This window comes from Trachurus japonicus, chromosome 23 (genome assembly GCF_045865225.1).
Source record: "Trachurus japonicus isolate A0001 chromosome 23, Traja_1.0".
NCBI lineage: Eukaryota > Metazoa > Chordata > Actinopteri > Carangiformes > Carangidae > Trachurus > Trachurus japonicus.
This window is the reverse complement of record NC_140929.1, coordinates 8920537-8940523: the sequence shown is the minus strand read 5'-3', so window position 1 is coordinate 8940523 and position 19987 is coordinate 8920537. Positions and strand designations below refer to the sequence as shown.

Genomic DNA, 19987 nt, shown 5'->3' with positions numbered 1-19987 from the left:
AGTGGATTTGTGCGGCGTCCTGGGACTGTGTTAGAGAGCTGGACCTGAACACAACATCTGTCCCTCTCAGACTGATGGAAACACACTGACCCTGCACTGTTTGTGGATTTTCCAGTCACCAACTTTGTGTTTGTGTGGCGGTGTATGCACAGTTTCCGTCCCTCCTCTGCTCTATCAAGCGGTTACCATGACATCAGACCTTCTATTCAGACTTGAATATATTGTGATAAATGTCATCTATTGAACTTAATCCCACATGAGAGTATTGTTGGAGCGACGCCACAGCAGGAATGTCTCATTCTATCTTTTACCCCTCACATATTGTCTTCATTAGTGCGTGCTACATTCATTATAATCACACGTGTGTCTTTCATACAATATTACACAGTTTCTTCAAGGTCTGAACATCTGTGCAAAGATTTATTTGAAGGGAAAAAACTCAAAAAAGTCATGTTTTCTTTGATAAATGTAATCATGACCAGTGATGTGTTTGGGTGGTTGTTATAAAGAAAAAGAAACAGCAGTGTTGTAGGAGAGGCAAAGTGAGTGCTGCAGTGCATGTATAATTACAGACAAAAGCCCCTGTCAGAGGGAAAGTCAGTGGGCTCACACTCACACACACACACACACACACATAAACACACACATCATGGCAATTCTCCTCACCTGACAGGCCTCCCACATCCATTTTCTTCAGGTTTTTGGCTTCGAGGACGACCACGGTCAGCTTGCCGGCGGTGGGGACGTATCGCAGGGAGAAGCAGATATCTCCCAGCTTCTCTTGCTGTCAGGGTGGGAGGGGGGAGGGGGGGGGGCAGAGACGTTGCAGAGGTGAGAACAGTTTTAAAAGCAACTATTAAATCCAAATGTACTGCGTCACATGCTCACACCAGATGCTCACCGAGAGGCCAGATGAAGGGGAAAAATTAAAACTGCCTTCCAAAAAACACACTGGAAATTGTTCAGTCGACCAAAATCTGAAGCCTGTGCTTTTCTGCTTTTATTTTTTTTGTAGTAGATCAGTTAGAAAGCTTTTCATGCTGAAAGCTGTAAGCACCGGTCTGTCTGTACGAGAAGTGATAGTTTTAACAGTACCGGAGGTTTAAGTAGAGTACACTGAAGAGTTGTTTACAGTAATTACAGTGTCCAGTTCAAATCAGGGTGCATATCTGCATTGAAATAACATCACTGATGGAAAGACAATCTTGGAATTGCTTTAAGTGCACAGCGTCAGCAAAGATGATAAAGTTGTAAGTGCAGAACTGGAAAATAAAACAACACTAAAAAGCACAGAAATTATGATGTTTTTGGCGTTAAAGTGTCATTTAGTTTCTTCTGGGGCGCAGTATCATTTGGTTGCAACAACAGTAAGGTTCATCTGGATGGAAACATGTCCAACACTGATTTAAAATGAAAGAATGTCAAGTCAACAAGCGCAAGAGCTGCACAAAGGACAAGGATATAAATCCAAGTAGGAGGAAGTAGGAGGGACAGGGTTCCTACACATTTGAAATTTCCAAATTCCACACTTTTTCCAGACTTCTCGGTAAAAAAAATTCAAATAATTTGTGATATTTAAGTAAATAGACGTGCATAATATAAAAAAAGCATGCAATTTATCATTTGTTTTCATTATTCTGAATGGGCATGCCATTATGCAACCAAATCATTTCCAGGAGACTGTAGCTAGGTACAATAGTTTCCATTTTCCATACTTTTCCAGAACTGGAAATGTATAAAATCAAATCCCATACTTTCCATACTTGCGTAGGAACCCTGGAGGGAGATCATTATATCCAATGATAAGTGGTTCCATAATAAACAGCTGCAAAAGCTTTATCATCTTTTAGCGGCACAAACACAAGAGATGAGGTTCCAGATCCAGGTGATCAAGGAGCTAAGTGACACTGAGAATACAGTGTGTGATACTATATAAGAACATTTAAGTTCCCTTTCTGTCTCTGGTCATACAGATAAAACCTCTGCAGATACAGTTCATGACTGTGCTGACATTGATCTTTAAAGAAGTGAGCAGTTGCAATTGACTGGAAAATGTTTGCTGTCAGGAAGCCCACTGTTCTGTTGTAATGAGATTAGTGTCTAATATGGGCACGGATTATGAGAGGTGTTTTTATTTATACAGCACAACAACTGTGCAAAACAGAATCCACAGCACAATGAAAACAAATAAGACGGACACAGATCAATTTTTGGAGACGGATCTGCACCCCGCATGAATATTTTCTAATATATTGTATATCCAAAACCGGCCCACTGATGTGCTATCACGACAAGCTGTTAACAATGTTAGTCATCATGTGAGCCAGCTGCCTGCTGTCCCGGTGAATAAATGGACAAATAATCTAAAAAAAAAAAAAAAAAATTAAATTAAATTCCAATTTAAGTGACTAGACATATTACAAACAAGGGCTGCTAATGCTGCAGCTGCCGCTACTAGAGCCAACGGCAGGCACAATGAGTCTTATTACATTTATAGAAACAACTGTATTTCATGTTGCATCTTTTTTGATTGTATGGAAATTCATCCCATGTGATATTATTGACTATTTAACACATTTAAACCACTTTCACTTGACTTATAATGACAATTTACTTCATTTACATGTGCATATATTACTCTGCTCCACTCTGCAGGTCTTATTCAAATGGGAAAGTGGTTAAATCAACAGTATTAACAGTCAAGACTGAAATAAATGAGGTAGAAAAAAGTCACAGAATACAGAAATGCAACCTATGAAGTGTGTTTTGCTGGGTGCACGCGTCATATGCTTCATATCACACAGAATCTCTGAGTCATCGCCAATCAATCACACCACACCACGTTTTCAATCTTCTGCTGCTGGATTGGGTCTCTCTGTTTTCGGGTCTGACTTCTTTTGTTTGTCACTCATCACTTTGCTGGAAGAGTAGCGACTGCGAGCTCTTCACTGGCTCACACACATCTCCATCACAGCATCACAACACAGCCTTATTATCATACGCCGCCGAGCACAGAGCGATTCATATTCCTGCCATATCCCCTCATCAACACGAGGAGCAGACACAGTCGATAACTCTCGCTCTGGTCACACCTGCTTTACATGTGGCCATTTTGAAGGGAGATTGTAAATTGTACGGATATCAACCTTTTTTTTATTCATTAAGTTTCAAACAAGCTCTATTTCCTCTCGTAGAAATATATGCACTTTGTTTTATACTGCACGAGGCCTCTTCATATTCTCATCCATTCTCCTGACTGGGAGCTGCTGATACAAACCCAATGACTCAAAAATCTCGCTTTGATGCGCCCGAGTGCGAGCTCCTGTGGAGGCCAGCGACTGAGGGAGTGACAGTTAATTCTGTCTGTCAAGAGCAGTGACCAGGCTGAACTATAAAAGGCCAAACGCTGCCTTTTCAACTCAAAGGCCACTTTTGAAAGACTTGCTACTTCGTCTTTGACCTTAAAAAGTGAAGAGGATTGTTGGTACGTGTGCGTAGGTGGGGTATTAAACCTCAAATTCTATTCATCCTGCTGCTTTTTCACTGAGGTCACTGCCAAAAGATTTATACCTTAAAGAGCTGCTCTTCCTTTGACTATGTGGAAGTGCTTCTAGAGCTTCCTTTGCTTTATATACATGTTTTAAACCAGTGGCTCCTAATCTTTTTGGTTGGGTACCTCTTAAAACACTTCCAAGATATACATAGGACCCCAGATCCCAAGTTGTTGTGGTTGTCAACAGTTTCCCTCAAGCAACAACTAGAAAATGAACCAACCAGATGCTCTAAAGCTCAGTTTATATCATGTTTGCTCAATCTCTAGAAAAAGAGAAATGGAAGCTTGTAGTTTAGGAGAAGATATAAGAGCATGATTTCCCAAGATGTTGGACTATTCCTTTAAACTCAAGACTTCCAAATATCCAAAAAAAAAAAAAAACTAATTAAATCTCTGTAATAGTTACAATTACTTAGCTCTGGTGCCTGGTGACGGATCACCAGTTATTCATTGCCACAAAATGATTAGAGAACTCACATAATAAAGATCATAATAATCATAATAATGCATGTTACATTGTCAGGTGTTATAAGGTGGAGAGCCTGAACACTGAGGGAAACGCTCCAGCGTCTCAAGCCTTGCGTAAAATTGTCGGGTGCAGCAGGTGCAACCTAACGCTAAGGAAGTATAGTGATGCCCTTCAACTCAAACAACTCCACCAGCCATTCAGCACTGTTATAATTAACCTTTAAATCAAACCACCGTAATGCAAAAGAAAGAAAAAAGGAAAAAGAAAACTGAAGTTCCCCTAGCAACACGTGCTATATGCCATGACATTTACCATGAAAATTGAATCTCCTGAACTGTTGCCTGGAAAGTCACACTTCTGTTAATTGAAGGGGAAGTGTGGACATCTGATTAAGTGACATTTCCAGGAGAGATGGATTACATCAGCCACGCCACCACATTTGTGGTTCAAGAACAAATGGCCCGCTGCACACAACAGAACAATCACTGTGATATCACTTACACACACAAAAAAAAACATTTAACACAGAAACAGCAGCTATTAGATTTACAAATCTGAACCCTGACACTCAGAGAGGTGTCAGTAAATTATATCAAACCTACTTATTTCCTCTGTTCTGACTGAACTTTTTGCAGCGTGTCTCTGCCCACACGGGGATCACAAGTCTCACCTCCTCCTTCTCGGCGCTCTGCACGTCCCGCCACTCCTCCGTTATGTGGCTGAAGTCCACCTTGTTCATGGGCACCTTGATGTCACCGATGGCGTCGTGTTTGGAGAAGCGGTCAAAGTCGTACACCGTCATCACCAGCGTCTTCCCGCCCAGCTCCACGTAGGGGACCTGAGGACGACGACAGCGGTCAATAACAGGGAGAGGACAACCACCAACGTGATGAAGTGTTTGATCTATTCATCATCTCTTTATTCATCCACAAGCGGTAGCAAGACCAGGTGTAAGATAAAAACATAAGGTCAGTATTATATGGTAGTGTTGTGGTCAAGACCATCTAACCTGAGACCGAGTCCAAGACCAAGACCAAGAGGAGGTGAGACCAAGTCCAAGACCGAGACCAAACCAATATAAGACCAATTTACGAGACCATTACTGTACTCAGTACCAGTCATAATCATGTGGGTTGATATTTACATTATTCCTCAGATATAAAGAAAAGAAACTTTTTTTTAATTAAATCTATACCATATTAAATTTGAAACAAAGTTTGGATGGAAGAGAATAACACTCCCACTTTTGACTGTGGTGCAACCAGGTTTTCCAGATTGCTACACAAGCATTTACTTTTATGGATCAATTCTTAAAGTTCTTAAAGTTACTGAATTACATCCCATAAACCAAAGTGAGTGAGTGACAGAGAGAGACATCTGCAGTTAAAATTAAGATGTCACTGCAGCTGTGGTCTTGACTGGTCTTGAGAAGAAATCCTGAGTCCAGCAGCTCGACCGAGACCGAGACCTTGAGAATGTGGTCTTGAGAACTACAACACTAGTATATGGACCCTTCAATGTCAACTGAGCTACCAGTTTATCAAGGGTACCTGTGCAGAGGGGTGGGGGACGGGGGTGATCTAATGACCTCATATCCTAGACAATCTCTAAATGAGATCAGATCATTGGATGGATGTTCAGATGAATCATGCAGCTTTATTTAAGGTGCTAGGAGACTTTGACAGGCAGTGACACATCTAAAACAGGTTGGAAGGTTGGAAGTGACAGGCTGTGTCCAAGGCAACCATATGCACGGCGAGTCATGAGTTTAACTAGATGTATGTGGAGACTGGTGATCAGCATTCTGCCTCTAAAAAGACTGTGATATGATCTTTCGGGCCAGGTTGTCCGTGCAACACCATGCTGTATCCATCCCGTTGTAAAAGCTCATGATGTTCAGTTGTTTGCTGCCTTTTGAATGACAGGCTTTTGTTCCAGTCGCAGTTTTGTTCAGGACTGTTTCATATCAAAAAGGTGTTTGAAGTTTCGGTTATAATAAATACAGTAAAACTTTGACACTACTGAACTTCCGTAAAAAAAAAACTTTATGATGTTTCTATTCTTGAGTTAATTACATGTCAAGCAGAGTCCGATTTGTGTTTGTGTAGCGGGTGGCGGGTGGAAAAGTGGTGGGTGCTTTGATTCCAAAATCAATCACAACAGCCCCTGCCCTGACAGACACTGTTATCAGGCTTTAAAAGACAAGTGAGGTGTGGGGGAGGGTGGGATGAGAGGGATGGGGGGGGTCCAGGCAGCAGTTGTGATGTGAGTCTTGACTGCATTCAATTTAGGGGATGCAAAGTTATTAAATGGAAATAACGTGTTGAACAAAAAAGAAAATGAGAGATAAGACTCTCTCGTTTGTCCTTGACATTATCTCACAAAATCATCTCTTCTTCTTGACGCTGTCGCGGCGGCGGCTTGTAATCACCTGCAGTCTTGTTTTTCATGGTGCATCACAGATTTGGAATTAAGTATTACAAAAAAAAAAAAAAAAAAAAAAAGAAGCACATAAATAAACCTGTTATTGAGATGGATATCACATCACATTATGCATAACTTACACCAAACCACCTGCGCTCTTCACTGTCGGCTGAATAACAAAACTTTCCCCACTGCTGAGCAACAGCTATGCATCCATTATGGCCGAGGCAAGGCCAGAGTGTAGCAGTGCATCTGCCTGTGTTAATCCCAATCACATTGAGCCTGTGTGTGTGTGTGTGAGTGTAACTCTGTGTGTGAGAGATATTCTGTCAGGAGCTTGTTAATGTGCCAGCTGGTTGCTGTCTCCACACCTTCCCAGCATTCTTAGCTGCATGCAAATCAGATTGTCAGTGGAACCAAAAGATCTGCTGCTACAAAAAAAACAACAAAGTGCTTGAAATGTGGAATATTTTTTCAGCATATGGTTAAAAAAAACAACAAAACAAAACAAATGAAATTAAACTTTTAATGTGAGGCGTACCTTGAAGGTGAACTGCTCATTGAAGACAGGATTGAGGGTCTTCCTGTGGACCTTGGTCTCAAACTTCTTCTTCTTGTCAGGCAGCAGGTAGACCTTCACATAAGGGTCGGACGTGCCGCCCATGTCCATGGCGGGCAGCTCTGCCGCCTGGATGATCCCCACCATGAGCTACAAGAGAAGATGACGGGTAGAGAAATGAGGATGGTGTCCAACTGTCCAGACTAGATCCTAATTATCACAACCTTCATCCCACCAACATCCTCACAGAGAAGCTGCACCTCGGAGTGTCAAGAAATATTTCTCGATCATTACTCTGTGACCTTCAAGGACATTGCTTTTTTCTTTTCTTTCCAAGTGTCTTATCTTTTGATTTCACTGGTAACAACCCTTCATAATGGCGGCTTAAAGACGATTCAGTGTCATTTCTCTTGGACATGGCACCAATATAGGAAGGTTACGTTCAAGAAGCCTGGAAGCGGCTGAAGAGATCGCAAAAGGTCAGGACGTGTCAGACCACGAGTGAGAGGACTGTTTCTCGTCACACAAGGCTGATAATTGATAAGCACGGTGGGGGGGCCGGGGAGGCTGATTGACCTGCCCGTCACAGCCTCTACTCCAAGGCCTCTCAGGAGGCCCAGCTAGTCAGTCAATCAACTTCCTATCAGGCAGCCATCAAGCAGCAATCTGGAGGCTGACCAAGGCACTCAGCCATGGAGCTCTACAGCTGTCGGTAGCTGCATCGGTTGGGATTACTGTGCGGAGCTACCGGTCAACGCAGTGGTGAATGAGCAAGTGGGAAACAATGAAGTGCAGTCGGTGATCAGCTTCAGATAAATAACCACCAATATGAAGGGAAATCAATTTTACTGACGAAGATTTATTGATTTATTGATGCTCTAACACTTGCTGAATCTGTGGGCAGAGGCAAAGGCCTAGAGTTTAGTTACTAGCTTTGCTCTTTTAGTTTTAACCATATTATAACAGTTTTATCTACAATTGGCTTAGTGACTGTTAGTGCTTCATCCAGAGCACTCTCTCTAGACTTCTGCCTACTGGCTTTCAGTTTGTGCATCATTTTGCACTACTAAATTCACAAAACAATATCATGTCAAACTTGAAACACTATTGATTGGTCAAAGTAGATGCAGGCTAAATGGTTATTCAATACAGCAAAGCTAGACCGCCTAGCAGACCTCCAAATATCGAAAAAAGCATCAAAATGTAGATATGTTGCTAAGAAAGTGGGCCAAAAGAAATCAAACGTTTAAAAAAAAAAAAAAAAGAAGAAGCTTTAAATGAATGGTTAAAATAATCGGTGGTTAAAATAGTCAAATAAGACACTGACAGCAGCTGATTTTTCATCCTTAAAAAACTGTTGCTGTTTGCCTCTGCACGTTAATGTGTAACTCAACTAATGAGATTATTCATGCCTCCAGAGAAGCTCTTCCCTGAGAATCACTAATGTGCTGTTGTGTGCCTTACATCCCTGTTAGTACTCACTCTGGCATGAACTATGAATTTATGTCTTGCTGATTAATTTCAGTTTAAAGCAGGTTTACTCTTCATTTTATCGCTGTATCAACCCACAGAAATCGTATCAGTCTCATTACCAGGTACAGATTTGCATAAGGAGGTGGTGGTGGGATTCCAGTAGAGAAGTGTATTGAAAATGTTATGAGGATGTGAACGTACCACAGATGTTCACTCACTAACACACATCATATATGACAATGGTGAACACAGGGTGAGTACATCATGGATAGTATGGGATGTCCTCAACTGCTTCCCAGGTTGTGCACAACATTTTCTTGACATTTTGTTGAAAACATGCTGCAAACACTGGATCACTATACAAATGCACATCTAAAATCTATCTCATCAGGATCACTTACTGTAATTAAATGCAAATAAAATACATACAGTTATCCCAGTTGTTATTTACCTAAAGCTAAATATACTGTAACCATGTTTTGCACTGTAGTGCTGTGAAGCGGCACTTGGATTTTTAAAGTGTGGCAGTTCAGCCTCGCATGCTGTCCCCCTGATTTCTACCCATCAATCAGCCCGGTCTGTGGCAGACACAGCATGTCATACCATCTTTACTCGGAGAGGCACTGACGCTTGAGAACAGATAAGAGCAGGATGTGGTTGGAAATGTTGAGGCTTTCATCTAATCGTATCTTTTCTGATGCTGTTAAGAAACCATAAACCCAACGCTCATAACACTAGATGGTATTTTTGTTCCACCACTAAACTCGTTGAATACACCTCTGCTCAAAATTAAACTAAGCAGATTTTGGTAAAAATTACATATAAATGCCCCCATCTAAATTTCACTTAGTCCCCAACTGTGATTCTACTGAGTTTCTTCAAAATTCACTTTTTTCCCTCAAAATTGGTTTAAGTATGACTTAGAAAATCCTCCAATTAAAATAACTGAGTAATTTGGTGTTATGTTGTAATTTTCCCGCTGCTACAATTTCACTTCAGCTGTTTTAATTCTTATGTGCAACAATTAGGTTTTCATATCCTACAATCAGTGAAGACCCCAGTGTTAATAATGAGCATTAACTGTAAAAACTCAGACTAGCAAATGTTGGCAATTTTTTATAATTTTTTTTTTAGAAATAGAAACCGAAATATCTAATTAATTATATGATGTATTGCCATGAAATGTTTCAGATATCAAAAGGATGAATCCTAAAATACTCTGCTGATCCTCTGACTTTTCATTTTCGTAGTTTATATATACACAACTATTGAACAGATTGCCACAGATTCATGTTCTCCTCAGGAAAAACTGTAGTAACTAGGCTACTGTCTGTACATTGATCCCTTTAACCTTTTCTCTTTGATTCATGCTGCCTCCAAAACAAATGACATAGTGCTGATTACAAAGTGACATCATGCTAAACTAAGAAGATAACCACCATAAACATTAGAACTCATTAACATCACAAGCGTTAACTTTAAAGAAGACTTCTGTACAGCTGTCTCTTTAAATATCTTGATTTGTTTATGAGACAGAAATAGGTCAGTTTGTTTTGGCATCTACACTAACTACTATTTCAAAATTTAAACACCTGACTAATCGACCATCAAACCCTCTAGAGTAAAAACGTAAACAAGTGCGGCTGTGTGTGTTTGCACATCTGTGTGGGTGTTTCTGTTTAACCAGGAGACTGGAGCTGGATCACAGTGGAGGGCTGCTGGTATTAACCCCTCTCTGTGTTTGTGCGCCGCTCTCCAGCCCGGTGAGCAGCACGCTGACCAGAATGGCTAAAGGACGGTGATTCAGCCCTTGGCAGCTCATCTGGGAGGGCTTTGTCCGAATGCATCACACTATTTCCAAAGACAGACCAACAGTTCTCTTCCTGAATATTTGCAGCAGAAGCTTTGAAAAATTAACCATCTTGGGGGAAATTCTGAATCAAATAATTAGAAAAAAAATCAAATATGAATGTTTTGAAATGCACCCTTTGTTAATAATGAGTTTAAAATTCACATATTCTGACTGGACACAGTGCAATAGACCCGCAAAAAGAGCAATGAATATGGTAATGATGTTGAAAGTAGGAATGACATTATAATTCTCCTCCTGCTGTGCTGAGAGGGCTCTTTGTGGTTCATTTGCTGTGTATTTGCCTAATGTAGTCGCTTTGTCGCTCCCTGAGTGATTTGGATCTTTTACAGAACCTTTCGTCTCATTAGTGTATAAAAACCCAGTGTCATCAACACCGGGGGCTGCAGCCATTTGTGGTGGTTAACAGACAGAAACAAAGCTGGGACTTTTTGCCACGATGACGACCTGACATTAATCTACGAGTCTTTCCCCACATCTTCTTGTCTTTGTACACACTCACACACAGACACAGACACAGTGGTGTTTCCCTCTTTTTCTTGGCAGGGTGGAGCGTTTACTCACAGTTTCCAGGCCTCATTTAATGGTGCTTACAGCAGGAGATTAGAGGAGGGGGATCTTTTCACATCTTTTGGTGACTTTGATTATCTAAAGTTGTTCAGTTTGACCAAAAAATCATGTAAACAACCAACTCTAATAAAAACCAGACTTACTGACTGCTAAAACTTACATTTAATGATAATATTTCTGACTTTTATTCATTCAATTTGTCTTTATTTGAGTTCCTTATCTATGTACAGCAACTATGAATTAACTAAGGTACAGTTAATGTCAGGGAAAGTGTGTGTAAGAAACTGAAACCCTCTCTTACAGTTACAGAAAGGTCAGAGTTACAATAAAAAATGACATCCCTCTGCATTCTCCAGCATGACAGGTAGAAACACGATACAAAGGGCAAACTGCTCCGTTTGAATGTTATGGGTTAATGGGATCACTTATACTATACGTCGAAGTGCCTGCAGCTGAAACCTTTTCTGATGTCAGAAATGTGATTATCTGAGTACAGGGAGGTTCAAACTTCACTTTTTTCACTCTTCACACACAACTACATGTGTTATTTTTCTCACAAAAGTGTGCGACACCTGCAAAACGGCGACCGTCTAAGGAGGAGGAGGCGGCTGTCGTCGCTGTTTGAAAGATTCTCAGCTCTTCTCTTTTCTACTTTTCACCATGAATGCAAGTGCATCCACTTGGAAAAGGTATCAACACTTTTTTTTTTTTTTTTTTCCATTAGATGTGGTTGGACAACGCTCGGGCCTTCCAGCTGTCACACTGATCATCTGAACAAAGAGAGTTCACCTTTAAAAATGTAAAAAACAAAAAAACCTATCTGTAAAATTATCCCAAGAGTAGACAATACTTGTTTCCAAAGCGACTCCCTCTTTAACAGATGGTATTTACTCGGTAATAACGGAAATTTCACACCCAGACCTCTACTGTACCGTATAAAGAAACCTGCAGCCAAGGCACTGAATCAATCACCTGTGTCAGTTCTCCCTCGGCAGTTCTATGGTGTTCACATTGATTGCATGGGTCTCAGAGCCTGAGGATTAAAAAAGAAAAAAGAAAAACACAATATTTCCTGAAGGCCACGGTGCCTCTGCAGTTTGTGTCCATGGCTGACTGACTGAAAGTGGGTCAGATGGTTTTTTTTTAAGGTCCGCCTCGCCGAGAGTTTCCTTAACTTCGGACGCAGCTGGAGCGGCAGCGAAGCCGAGGTCACTGTCATGAAGCGTGAAAACTGTCATCCATTCATTACACCCCAGCTCCACTGTGGAGCTTATTACCGGTGTAATCAAGAACCTCATACAAAGACCTGTCACCGCCTCCCACTACATGACAGATCAACTCTGTGAAATGTAATATTGTCACCATAATATCCCTTTTTATGAAATAACTCAATACTTTGTCATTTTTTCCCCCCCTAAATGAAACAAGGACCTGGCTGACTGAACACTAACAGGGTCGTCTGCAGCTTTGAATTTTATTAGTTTCTTTATTGACTTGTATTGATAAATATTACACAGGTTAATTGCTTTAAATTCTAAACCAAATGCACAAGTAAAGTTTTTTTTATGTTTGTGTGCGACGTACCTATGCCGGTGTGTGACTCGGTGTGTGTAGGTGCAGCGAGTGTTACTGTCTAATCTCAGGCTGTCAGTTCTGTTTATAATAGCGAGTTAGCTAGCCCAGAGAGGGACAGCGCTGTGTTCACGCACCGCGTCTATTATCTGTCACACAACATCTGGCACCAGGAAGCTGATGTGCCTCCTCATTCTGCTTTTTTAAAACTCAGTTGCTGGAAAAAATAAAGCAGATGGATATCTGCAGGGGCTGTTTTCAATCAAGTAGAAAGAAAGAAACAAATTCAGTGGCGGTGGACTAAATCCCAGTAGTGTACTGTATGTTTTTTTTTTTATAAGGCTCCCTGGCAAATCCACAGACTCGACCACCATGATATATCCCTGTGAGATTGCTCTCAAGCTCCAGTGACCGAACTGTTTGCAGCGCTGCTCCTGCAACAAAAGGAGAATGTAGTGCACAACCCGGTTTTAGATCTTGTTTAATCTCTGGAGGGATGGAAAAAGTTGGAGCACCTCGGAGGTTGGGTGTGACCATACTTACGAGGGAGGACCCACTTTTCTCAACTACGACACACACTGAGAGAGGGATCTGGAGAACAGAGCCTTACCGTATTCTCTGTGAAATTGTAATCCAGGGAGTATTGTAATTTGCCCAGTTTCTTTTCCTCCTTCGGCTCGGCCTCTTGCTCCGTTTCGGTCAGCCCTGTCTCCGCATCCTCCTCATCCTTCAAGGCCTGAAGGAGACACCCACCAAGAGTCAGTGTCGCCTGTTTGTCGCTGGCGCTAGCACCCAGCCAGCCGTTCCCCCGCCCAGGTCCTGCCAGTGGACCTACTCCTGTAAAAGCTGTCACTTGTTTTATGACGTATAAAGGGGGGTAAAACGGTGGGTGGGGGGGAAGCAAGCACTAAAACATCATAGCATTTAACACCAGGACATGCTCTGTGATGCACTAAAGCCCCGGGCCTGGTCCCCTGATGATGCTTTTCTATCAATCTCTGGGTGTTTCTGTCTAAAGGGAGAAAAGATCAAATGATGGCGCCAGAGATGAGAGCAATGGGCAGGCATTAGAAGAAGAAGAAGATGAAGAAGAAGAAGGGTGGAGAGACATTAGCTGTGTCCGGAATCATCCACTCATTCACTCACTCCCTATCCCCTACATATGATATAGTGCACTACATCATGTACGATGTAGGGAACGATGGGAGGAGAATTCGGACACTACACGGTAGGGCTAGGACAATATGCTGGGACAAGTCTGCATTTTAACATTTATCTGAACACAAATACTGTAGAAGCCTAAATATTCCATTATAAAGTGAACTTAAACCCTTTTCAAAACCTGTACTCTCTGTATTTTAAAAAGGCTAACAAATGCACATTGCACAATATTTCAAAAAAAAAAAAAAAAAAAAAGATCAATATCGATTTTTGAAAATAAAAAAATCGATTTAAAAATCGTCAAAAAGGATATCGTGATATTTATGTGAATCGATTTTTTCTCCCACCCCTACTACACGGTAATTTTCTGGGACAATAAACTGTTGAAATATTGGAAGTTTGGTTGGTCAACTACTGTTGTGTCGACCGTGAGCCGTTAATGGCTCGCGTGTGAACTGTGACTATTAGCTTAGCTCGTAAGATCGTATTTACTACATATTCTACTACAGTTTCTTTATTAGATTGATTTGCCTGTTTTTGTTCGGATGCTGCTGCCCAACTCCTGCTCCTCAGGCGAGGCAAACGGAGCAAAGGCAAATACGTCTTAAGGAGTTTATTGGTAAACTGCCTTAAGAAATCGTAGCTAACATGCTAATTAGCTTGCTCTTCTTCTCTGGCAAAACACGACCGCATTGTATTGTGGGATACGGGAGTAGAAAGTAGTGTACATCGCTTGTTCACTCAATTTTGCGGTGCATTGTGGGTGTTTTGTCGTCCACTACATAGTGGATGAAATTAATAACGGAGAATTCGAACAAGACTACAAAATGGCGAACACACTAGGCTATATAGTGCACTACATCCGTGATAGGGGGCGATTTCGAACACAGCTATTGAGAGAGGACAGGAAGAAAGGAAGAAAGGGAGAAAGAGAGAGATGCTTCCAGAAAAGATCACAGTAAGACAATTCCCTTGATGTTATTTCAGGCAGATCAAGTCTCTGGCAAAAAACACATATCAACTGGGAAGTGTCTGAAGTGGCAGAGTGAGAAGTGAAGTTGCCCTTTCGCTTTCGCCTGGCACTGAGGTGGAGGGGTTGCAGGTGGTGGCATTGGTGGTGGAGGGGGGTGAAGGAGAGGGAGAGGGACAGGAGAGGTGGGGGAGGGCATGTGGAGGAGTTCTGTTATGGGACCAGCATGCGATTGAAGAGGCAAAAAGACTCAAGGTTTCTCAAAGGTCATTCAGCATCAAAAGTTGCCTTCCAAGAAGTCTCTGTTATAGGCATGCAGAGCATTCTCCGTCGTACAAACCGGTTGCTCTCGTGTCTGGTGGTGGTGACCCCCCCCTCAAACATTCAGTCACATGACCATCATCATATCATAACCCCTAAAGCTGTAATGTTGTAACCCCTACTGTACGCCGATGGTAGCTAGAAGCATCATGCCAGCGGTGGGTGGGTGGGTAGGTGTTGGTAAAAGGGTAAAAGGGGGTTGTAATGTACATTGGGGAGTGGGGGGGTGGGTGGGTGTGGAGGGGAGGGGGGGGGGGGCTGCTCCTATTAGTTTGTCAAGTTGCTCATGTGGAAAAGCAAAAAGCTGAACAACACTGATTGGTTTTAAATCGCTCCCCTGAGCCACTTCGTCTCCGCCTTCTTGAGTGTTGTGGTTTGTTTTTTTCTTTTTTTTTCTTTCTGGTTTTCGTTGACATGTGAAAGTGGAGCAGGTAAAATGATTGAGGAAATAAAAATCCCCATATTTATCCAAAAAAAGTGTGTTTTTATATGATTTTCTTCGGGTTAATTCAACTCCATCTGTTCCACCTGTGTTGACAGATGTGACTGCAAGTAATACAGTATGTGAAAAGCTTTTTTTTTTTTCTTTTTAAATCACCAGCTTCAAAAGATTTACTTGTAGAGCCTCTCAATCATTCTACGTCTGCCTGCCGCCACTCGTTTGAAATGGAAATGCAGGATTCAAAAGGCAGGAGACTTTAGCGTGGCACAGAAAAATCAGTGTGGTTCAACCTTGTCAATGCGCACCCAGTGTTTCTCTCATTCATATATATATGTGCATATGCAGGTTGTACACACATATATACAGTAGATATACATGTACTGTGTGCATAGTTACATATATTTGGTTCTACGGGAGTAAGTCGTTGTCAAGAGGCTAGTAAAAAAAAACGTCAGAGCAGCAGGCTTAAGAAGATCCAACAGCAATTAGGAACCTACCGCCAGTGACCATCCCGAACAGTCATCAGACACAACACAGATAAGGAGGACATAGAAGGAAGAAACACAAATTAAAACAACCACACACAGGAGTTAACACGCCAGAGTCTGGGCACACCAGGAGAAATGACCGGAAGTGGCAGATTCACCGATGTCGGGAAATTAGTTATCAGCGGTGACCGATAATCGTCCGTTTCTTTTGATCAATGAAAATAAAATCGGATTGTGTAGAGGTAGTGAGAATATTGGAAATTAATAGAAAGTGGTCTTCTGTGCTGAGCGAATGAATGAGCCTCGTTGAGGTCTTAATTTAAGCTTTTCTTCCGCGATAACTAAGTCAAATGAAGGATGAAAACACAGTCAGTGGTTTCTGTCTGTGAGATTCGGATCCAGCTCTGATAGTTGAGGTGTAGCAGGCAAATTAAACACCACTTTGTACACGATCCCCACCGAGGACGGCGGCGTAGCGACACTCCGCCGGTGCAATTAGTGTGCTAACTCCATCTGAAGTGTCAGCGTTTCATAGCTTCTCGTTCTGCGCTGCTGTGGAAACGTAGAGTTTCAATTAGATTCCCTCCTCCCCCCTCCGTTTGTTACTCGGTTTTAGTGATGTCATTTCTCTGGGTGGATACCACTTCATTACACGGCAAAAACGTTACTCACACTCTTCAACAAGAGAGCGGGTCCTCATATGACAAAAAAAAGAAAAATAAGAAAGAAAAAAAAAGAAAACACTCACAGGAACGAAAAAGTAGGAGAAATAAAGAGAGACTCAAACACTCTCTTCAACCTGGAGCCATTTAAATGACTTCCATTAACTCTCCTGTAATTAGACTGGATTCTTACTTTAATTAAATGATGAAATATCAGAGGAAGTAATACTGCAGTGCATAACAACAGGGACGTTTCTTTGCAGCAGAATTATTTTAATACTGTTGGTGAAAACAAAACTTTATGTGTTGATCCAATTAATGCAATTATGATCAATAAAATCTGACATTTTAATAGCATTAGGAAAAAAATTTTGATTTACTGTATCTATGACATCTTCCTGGATAAATAACTTTAGCATAAAGTTATCATTCATTTTAGGAAACAATAGTTCAAAGTCTTTACCTCGGTTTTGGCTCCATCTTTGACGTCCATCATGTTGATGGCATTTTTGCCCTTGTCTTTGCCCTTCTTTTTGTTTTTCTTCTTGAATATCCATTTTTTGCAGATGCAGAAGCAGCACGCTAACACCAGGATGATGGCCACAAAGGCGATAGAGACGATGGCCCATGACGGCACTGTGGGAGAAAAAGCAAACAGGAGAGAGCTTGGATGAGACTTTCACTGTGGATGAAGAAAACAAGTTGTTCAGTGAATTGGGGCCAAAGCTGTGTTTAAGAAAAAGTTCCAGAAAGTGGTGATTGCACCGACTGACAGGTGAGATAAAGCAGGGAAATGAGTGTGTGTGCGCGCCTGCAGATTTGGCACAACCGATCAGCGCCGAAGCCAGCGCTTGGGGTCCATCAAGAAGTGGCAGACTAAACGATCGGTTCTGACTGTCGGGACAAGACCCAACTGAACAGCTCCAGCCAATTTAGTGGAAGTAACAGATGTTGGCATTTTCCACTTGCCATTTAAACAAAAGATTTCCAGACAGCTGACACTTTCACGGCAATCACCGGCAACACACAGAAGTTGCCGGGGACTGAGAGTGGGGGGTAATTTTCGCTGGGTGTGCTCAAGAGGCATTAACAGAGGTACGACCATGACAAGTCAATGATGCAGGAAAACCAAACGGGTTCACGGGGGTTTGACACACACCGTTCACGAGCTCTCAGCTCCCAAATTACCGCTGAAAAACAAAAAAAGTGTGAAATTAATCTTTAGAGTGGAGAGTTTGTTTTTGCCTTTTCTGTTTTTTTGTGTGCAGAGTGCAGTTTTACATGAAAACTTTTCTTCAGATGTACTTTGAGAATCATAAAAATGAGAAAGTCCTACAAAGCTTTTAGGATTTTTTCTCTTAACTTTCAATAAATCATTAATTAAAACATAAGAGGTCTCCTTCTGTGTGCTTTTCTTGATGTTGCGTTCAGCTGCTTGGGGGAAGAAGATAGAGATAGTCGGTACTCGATAAGTCCACATTTCAATTCAGATTTTCCAGTTTAAGGTAAAAACATTCTTTAACTTCATGTTAAAGGAAAATTATTTTTCCTTTTTTTTCTTCCACATAATTTATCCTTGTGTATTTTACCTTGTTCATTTCGTACAAGCTGTACATTTACTTGTATTCATGCCCACCCACACTGTGCAATATTTCTGATCAAGCAACATGCATATATAATTTTTTCTCAATTCAAAGAATTTACATATTTACATAACGGTACATATTTTTGTTTTATATATATTTTGTACATAGTGAGGTCTTTATATTTTTATTCCTTACTTTTCTTTACTCGTCCTGTTCTTCTATGCTACTGTTGCAAATGAATTTCCCACATGTGGGATCAATAAAAAGTCTTATGTCTTATCACCTTTAAAAGATGTTTTTCCTCTCAAGGAAACTGAAATCAAAAATCTCATCAAATCACAGAAACATTACTGATGAATTCAAATAGGCAATTCACTGTGTGGTAGCTGTTTTTCCTCCACCATACAGTATGTTGCTAACCTGCTGTACTGTACTGTGCAGAGATGACATGCAGTGAACTCAAGTCACCTACAGAGACTGTCAGTGGTGACTGTACTGTACCGTCAAGCTGCCAAACACAGTGACATCTACAGTGTCCATATCCACTTCTCCTCACAGGTGGAGTATACACACATACACAACCACAACAACACAATGATGTGGATGGAAGAAGTGGGTTGCTCTAAGCACCGGAGAGACGGCAGAAACTCCAGATGGGCTGAAAATAATGAGAGACCTTGCAAACAGACTTCTTCATTCAGCAGCCGTGATCGCTGCTCCTTCATTCCACTCAGCAGACACCAAACACCTGGCAGCCCACTCGTCATTTTAATAGAGAAGAATAACTGGCAAATTAGCCAATTTTACAGCCGTGTTTTCGGGTTTAGTCAGTGATAACTACTCTGAGAGGCAAAGGGAATACTTCTGACTGAAGCAATTTGGACTGCATTAGCTGAAGACTTGTGTGATCAGATGAAAGGAAATATCCCGAAAGATACATAAAGTTCCTGTCACGGTTCATCTTATACGGAATTCACCCACTAGTGGTCAGAAAATCCAACAAAGCAATAAATAACATAAGCCAGGTCAAACTCCAGCACCTTGAAGACTTTATCTGAAAAACTCCAGAAAGACCCATCAAAACAGAAAAGTATATTACAGTCTATCACTCTGGGGTTTTGCTCGCCACCGTTCAGCTGTGGTTCCTTTGCCGAGCTCCAAAGGGAGCGAGAGAGGAGAAAAATCGATGCTCTGTTGACAAAATCAATAAGCACTCTCCTCTGAGGGAAAAAAAATGGCGAGTGATGCTCTAAAATAACTTTAGGAGCTACAGCTTTGGCCTTGCCCCGGAGCGCTGTGGTAATGGAAGTGACACTGGATAGGCCTCGTTTGCAATAAGCCACCCCCATAACCAGCCGCACTTCCTTCAGAAACTTTCCACAGAGTAAACTGTGTGGTGGCCAGGTTTAAGTTGAAAGAGACTGACCGTCTACTGGGATTTTGAAAATCTTGTTATTTTCAAGTTAGAGCAAAGATTTGGTATCCAAATGTTGAGTCAAAGAAAAGTCAATGCCAGATTATCCTGCTTAAAGTTAGATTTTTTTTTTAAAGTGATTAAAGATGATCCTTTTAAATTCATTAAGACTTTAAAAGAAACACTCATGAATGGTTAGTAAAACATTTTCCAGTGCTTTAATCAATGCAAATCTGGGGTTGGCTGGTTCTTTATTGATTACTTGGTGGTATTAATGATTCCAGACTGAATTGAGCATGTCAAAATGTGAGTGTAAATCCTTTGGTGTTAATGTAGATATAAATGTTGTAAATCTATTTATAAATGCTTGTAAATCCTTATAAATTGGTGATTAATTGATTTTAGTCCAGATCTTCCACACCCCTTTCTCTGAAGGTCAAAGGTCAAACCAGC

General features: G+C 41.3%; 1 protein-coding gene across 5 annotated transcripts in view; it reads right to left on the bottom strand.

Annotated features, from left to right (window-relative positions):
- Nucleotides 1-19987, bottom strand: part of syt1a (synaptotagmin Ia) — a 173468-nt gene that overhangs the window by 13058 nt on the left and 140423 nt on the right. For 3 of the 5 annotated variants that reach the window (XM_085768839.1, XM_085768840.1, XM_085768838.1), the window contains 5 exons: nucleotides 16998-17170; nucleotides 13101-13226; nucleotides 6988-7155; nucleotides 4693-4860; nucleotides 667-784 (listed from right to left, as the gene is read on the bottom strand). In XM_085768839.1, coding sequence (XP_085624965.1) covers nucleotides 667-784; nucleotides 4693-4860; nucleotides 6988-7155; nucleotides 13101-13226; nucleotides 16998-17170 — 753 coding nt within the window. The remainder of the gene's footprint in view (nucleotides 1-666; nucleotides 785-4692; nucleotides 4861-6987; nucleotides 7156-13100; nucleotides 13227-16997; nucleotides 17171-19987) is intronic. The other 2 variants (XM_085768843.1, XM_085768842.1) reach the window with 1 other exon arrangement.